This window comes from Triticum urartu, chromosome 1A (genome assembly GCF_056163025.1).
Source record: "Triticum urartu cultivar PI428250 chromosome 1A, HENAU_Tu73, whole genome shotgun sequence".
Taxonomy (NCBI): Eukaryota; Viridiplantae; Streptophyta; class Magnoliopsida; order Poales; family Poaceae; genus Triticum; species Triticum urartu.
In genome coordinates this window covers 370,806,734-370,812,309 of record NC_141873.1, presented here as the reverse complement: position 1 = coordinate 370,812,309, position 5,576 = coordinate 370,806,734, and the positions used below count along the sequence as shown (strand labels likewise).

Genomic DNA, 5,576 nt, shown 5'->3' with positions numbered 1-5,576 from the left:
ATATGTAAGATGATTTTCAAAATTTTCAGATTTTTTTTAATGTTGTCTGAAACCTACGAAACTTTGCATGGCGTCGTTATATGAGATGTAGAGTATGTGGTTAATTTTTTTTAACAAAAGCTATGGTGTAGGTAATTTAGAAATTGAAGATGTCCTCGAGGCACGTTCGTCACGTATCAAATTAACCTGAAAAAGTCTTAAAATTGAACATGAAACTTGAACTGATGTATCTTAACACAGATGTTTCAAGGGGAAATTATGACAGAAATTTGTGTTCACCATCAAACCCAACACTTTCCCTATGAATCTCCGCTGCTTCCCCGAAAACTCTTCAGTTTTTTTTTTGAAATGGAGGTAAAATTTTTGCCTCATCGATTAATTAAGAAGAAGAGAATTGCCCAGTTAATTTACAGAAAACCGGGCGAAAACCAATACAAATGGAGCACGGACTAACTCCTCACATGGCAAGGAACCCCACAACAACACATGTGGTCCCTCCCAGACTCTCTGAATACACAACATCCACAAACCTCGACATCGCTACTACGCCAAGAGACCCCCAACAAGAACAGCTCGACACAAGACATCAGGCACCTCCCAACCCTCAACGACAACCCAATCAAAGCGGACCGAGAGATGGAATGTCATCCATCAAGCAGCGAGAGACGCCTTGCCCATGGCGCCACTCTTTCCTTTGCCCACCTTCTTTTGTTTGCTCCTTATTGGTGTCCGCGTCAAGAGGCAAGCAATCGACCTACCCAAATCAGGTCTAGCAATCTCCACACTGGCGAGTAAGTCACAAAGTTCCTTCGCAAAGAGAGCATCTGGATTTCGAGTAGGTGCCAACCCACTTGGCTCAATGGTCATGTCACTCACAGGCATCACCCGCTCCATGGTTGCAAACGAGGGAATATCATCAACATCCAAAACTCCATGCTCCATGACACCAAGGGGTAGACTGGTTGGTGCCTCACACCCAATGGACTTAGGAGATCGAGAGATTGAAACATCCAAATCACCACACTCCTCAGCATCAAGTATCTGGCTAGACTCCAGGGGTGATGCTGGCGATAAGCCACAATTGAGATCTTAGGAAGGTCTACCTTCGGTTGTTCGACGGACAGAGGCAGAACCAAGCCCCCACACAGCTCCCGAAGATCAGGCATGATCTGCAGTACCGGAGTCACAACTACATCATTTCCTAGACCCTCATAGGCCGACGACGGTGAGCTGGCTCTAGCACGAGGGGAGAAACAACCATGAAGCTCGTCTCCCCTCTCAACCTCGAAGCTGCCATCAGGCACAACCAAAGGGCGCAACACATGAGCACTCTGCAACACAGGCGGCGCCAAGGAGAGCCCTCCTAGTGCATCCTCAACTCGCTCCATGAAGCTCTCCATCCGCAACATCCAACCTTGCATGAAGTCAACAACATCACGCAGAGGCTGGACCGTCTCCTCAAGCCTGAAGGAAGCCATATCAACGAGCTCAGAGCGCAACAGCTCGGCCTGCCTCTCCAAGGTAGGCCGCACTGAGATATCCGCCGAGGCCACAGAGCCAGCAGGAGCAGCAACGATCGATGCCCAAGAATCACGACCAAACGTCTTCGAGAGGGGCGCGACATCTTTTTGGACCTTGTGAGGAACTGAAGCTTGTTGGTGTCCGACAGTGAGGCGGGGCAATGGCGAAAAAGTAGGGCTTCCCAAAAAGCTAAGGGGATGCCAGGCATTGCGGCACCCACACGCTCGATGACCATTCTCAAGGCATCGAGAACACCTAAAAGGATCTCGACACTCCGCTGCACGGTGTCCAGGATAGAGGCATTTGCAACATCTACCATGAAGCCAAGCGGGGATAGGACGGGGAGCCAGTGCTGGGCCTAGTGACACTGAACATTGCACGTTGCGCCGCGGCATCACCTTTTGCCAACCACCGCATGAATCCGCATCACACGCCATGCCCGGCCGAGCTGCCGGAACTGAGGATTTGGTAGCCGGCGGCAGGGCCAGCACATTGTCATCCTCGTCATCTTCATCGTCGGTAAGGGAGCTCCATGAAACATGTCGCGCCTTGTTCAGACCCGGCTCAACACCGCCAGGAGTTGGGGATGGCGCCACTTCTACAGGAGTCGGGGACGGTGCAGTGGTGCCAGCCGGAGTCGTGGACGATGCGGTGTTGCTAGCCGGAGTCGTGGACGGTGCTTCAGCAACAGCAGCCGGGGGTGGCGGCAGGGCTTCCACAGGAGTCGAGGACACCGTAGCAGCACCGGCAAGAGTTGGGGACGACACGCCCACAATAGAAGTCGGGGCTGACGGCGTGGTGCTGCCAGGAGCAGAGTCAGCGGAGGCAGGGGATCCAAGCCCTCCAACCACCAGGCCAGGAGCACGATCTAGAGCAGCACGCGCCGCGTCCAGAGCAGAAAACGCAGCGACACCGGGCGGAGGAGGCCGGGGGCGAGGCAGGGAGCGCATGCCCGACTGCGCCATCGGAGATGCTGCCACATCTGGCCTCGGCGGGAGCCCAGCACGGGACAGACGGCCGCCAGCTGTCGGGGCGGCCATGCGGGAGGCAAGAGCAGCCGAGGCCAATGCGGCGGCAGCAGCCGAGGCTTCCAACGAAGTCGGAGATGACGACGCGAACGCGAGGGCCATGAGCAGCGCCTCGAGAGCCTGAAGGGGAGAGGGAGTGCAGCTGAAAGACGACGCGGAGAGCAGCCCGGATCTGGTCACGACGGCTGAAATGAGGGCCAGATGAGGGAGATCAATGTGGCGCCGCCGGCCGCGGGCACGGTGTCGCGGGAGCCATGGACGTTCAGCAGCGGTGATGAAACAGTGCTCCAGGTCAACTCTTCAGTTTCTAAGGGAAGTGCATCACAACTTTTAGACAACTCTCTCAATCTTTTACGCACCCTCTATCGATCTTATTATGAGGTCATGCCAAGTTTCAACCTTTTTAGACTTCATTTTTACATCTTTTTAAAAATCAACAATCATTTACCTCCATTAAATATCTTGAAATTAACTAATTCTCTAAATATAGCAAAGGAACCCAAAAGGTGCCAAAGTTTGAATACATGATCAACTTTTTTAATACACATTATGTATTTTTTTGTATACATTTTCCATATACATGAGCAACTTTTTTCTATACACATTTAATATTTTTTAAATACTTGATTAACATTTTTGAAATGTTTTATGTGAGAGTGTTTTTGGTAATATATATCAAATATGTTTGGAATATTTGGAAGTATAAATAAAAGTAAAAAAATAAAGGAAAAGGTAAAAACAATAAACATTGAAAAAAAGAAAAAAAATCATCTCCACCCGCACGTTGTGACGATGCAGTACAAGGCTCTCTTTAGGCGAGGCTGCCCTATAGCCGGACATAAGGGTACTGCTTTTTTTTAACACAGTACAATTGAAATCGCTCACATACACTAAAGTACACTTACCCTTATGAACACAACACGCACACCCTACCCCTATAAGCACCTCCGAGAGACTGAGTTGGTATAGTGTCTTGAGATTTTATAAAGTCACCATAGACGTCTCGCAGTTGACCGAATGTCTTCTCCCACTGAACGAACATCGCCGGAGAACTAAAATAAATCCAGAAATAATGCGAGCACAAAATGTCAAATCTAGAACTTGAACCTTGATGAGCTGGATACCACTATCCTTGTGTCCTTCTAACCATCCAATTATAAATTGGTTCGCGACATGAAGGCACTACTGATTGGACAAGCAACACAGCTATCACACTTTCCCCGGAAAAGAACACACAGCTATCACTCTGGTCGGCCTGTTATACATTATCTTGTGTACACAACATAACAATATCATCTGATTTTATTTAATTTCCATAATTTGTTGCAACAACTTAGTCGTATTACCATACGAATCAACTGATCACATGTTGAATTATTTATTCCACAATGGCATAAGTATAGACACTTATTCATAAGGCGTGGATACACTGTCTAACTAGCGAAGTTTCGCTGGGTGTAGCAGTCGAGGTTGCCCCCGGTGGCCGTGCCGAGTATGCTGCAGTAGCGCATGTAGTAGCCGATGCGATCGACGTTGGCATCGTTCTGGCCCATGCCACACTCGAGCCCGCCGTTGATGATATTAGTGATCACGCCGTATCCGGGCACCCGACCGGCAGCGGTGTCGGCGGCCGTCGGCGTCCAGCGGCCTAGGGCGACGTCGTGGCTTGACGGCTTGTTGCCCTGCGCCGTCATCCAGAACCACATCGCCGTCCTGAACGACACCACCGCGTCCGTAGAGACCAGGTCCGGGTTGCTCACCAGGTCCTTCCCGATGGCTCTCCCGGCGAGATCGTAGTTGGACTGCCTGGTCATTCGCACGAGGAATTACTGGTTCATCAGAACAATCTTTTCGGCAAAGCAACCAAGACCCAGCTGGGTATTTGCTGTTATTAACAATTGTTGCATGCGAAAACGAAAGCTTATTTGGATCAGGTCGGGATTAGCGGCTAGCTAGAATGTCAACACTGCTGTACTTTTCAACCAGATTTTTCTACAGATTATTTGAGCCTGTGATATTTGGGTTGACCAAGTATCATTTTGCATGTGGAAGATGCTTCAAAGTAGTAGGCCATAATTTGCGATTTTGCTCACCCTGTCAATTGGATGGGTCCCCGTCCATAGTAGGGTGGGGACGTGGCCTTGTTTATCTCCTCCTTGAAGCAGTAGCCCCACTGGAACTGGTCGGCGGCGCCTCTCGTCCCGCCTGCACGTTGACACGGCATGCACAAATACGTACTTCAGTTAATCAAGGCAGCCACGAATTCCATTGAAAACAACAATCGAAATCAACACTCACTGACATACCGGTGGTCTCGTGTGAGGTCTGGCCGAAGAAGGCGGCGAGCTCGCGCTTGACATCGTCGGCGCTGCCGGTGGTGCCGAAGCCCGGGAAGGTGTTGGCGGCGGCGATGAAGGCGTCGTACGTGTAGAACCCCCTGGCCGGGCACAGCGAGTTGTCGCGGTTGGGCAGCATGCTCGCGTACATGGACTGCGTGATGACGGAGCCCACGCCCTGCGCCGCGGCGCCGCCCACCGCCACGGCGAGCAGAAGCGCGGCGAGCGCGGCGAGCGCAGCAAACCGCGCCATGCTCACTAGCTCACCTACAGCTGACCAGCTCGTGTAATGTAGTATAGCTCAAGGAGAGTGGAGAGAGGCCTGTGTGACGAAGCTGCTGGGTCTGCAGCGGTACTTATAGCAGCTCTGCTCGGGTGCAGCGCGGGGATAACGCGGTGATTATGCACGGTTCGTCGCGGGCGTATACTTTTCCACGTTGCGCCCGTCTTTGCGGGGCGAAAATTTGACGGGCCGCGGTGTCAGGACGATGGAGGCATGTGGCGTATCTTTTTTTTTAAACAAGAGGCATGTGGCGTATCGTTATCACTCTCGCAGCCGCGTGCTTGCATACGCATGTGGCCTCCCATGTATACATATCTCTACGTGAATTCCACACGTCTGCACAAACAAGTTCTTCTCAGGGCGTTGGCGATACGCGCAGACTTCTTGGGACGGTGTACAGATACACAT

The 5,576-nt window shown here is 51.2% G+C and overlaps 1 protein-coding gene across 1 annotated transcript; it reads right to left on the bottom strand.

Moving 5' to 3' along the window:
- Positions 1-3,833: 3,833 nt before the first annotated feature.
- LOC125512551 (chitinase 8) lies at positions 3,834-5,226 on the bottom strand. The gene is made up of 3 exons (XM_048677652.1): positions 4,856-5,226; positions 4,643-4,754; positions 3,834-4,355 (listed from the first exon to the last, which is right to left on the bottom strand). Exons 1-3 carry the CDS (start codon positions 5,136-5,138, stop codon positions 3,983-3,985), a joined length of 768 nt encoding a protein of 255 aa, XP_048533609.1. The 5' UTR covers positions 5,139-5,226; the 3' UTR covers positions 3,834-3,982.
- Positions 5,227-5,576: the final 350 nt, after the last annotated feature.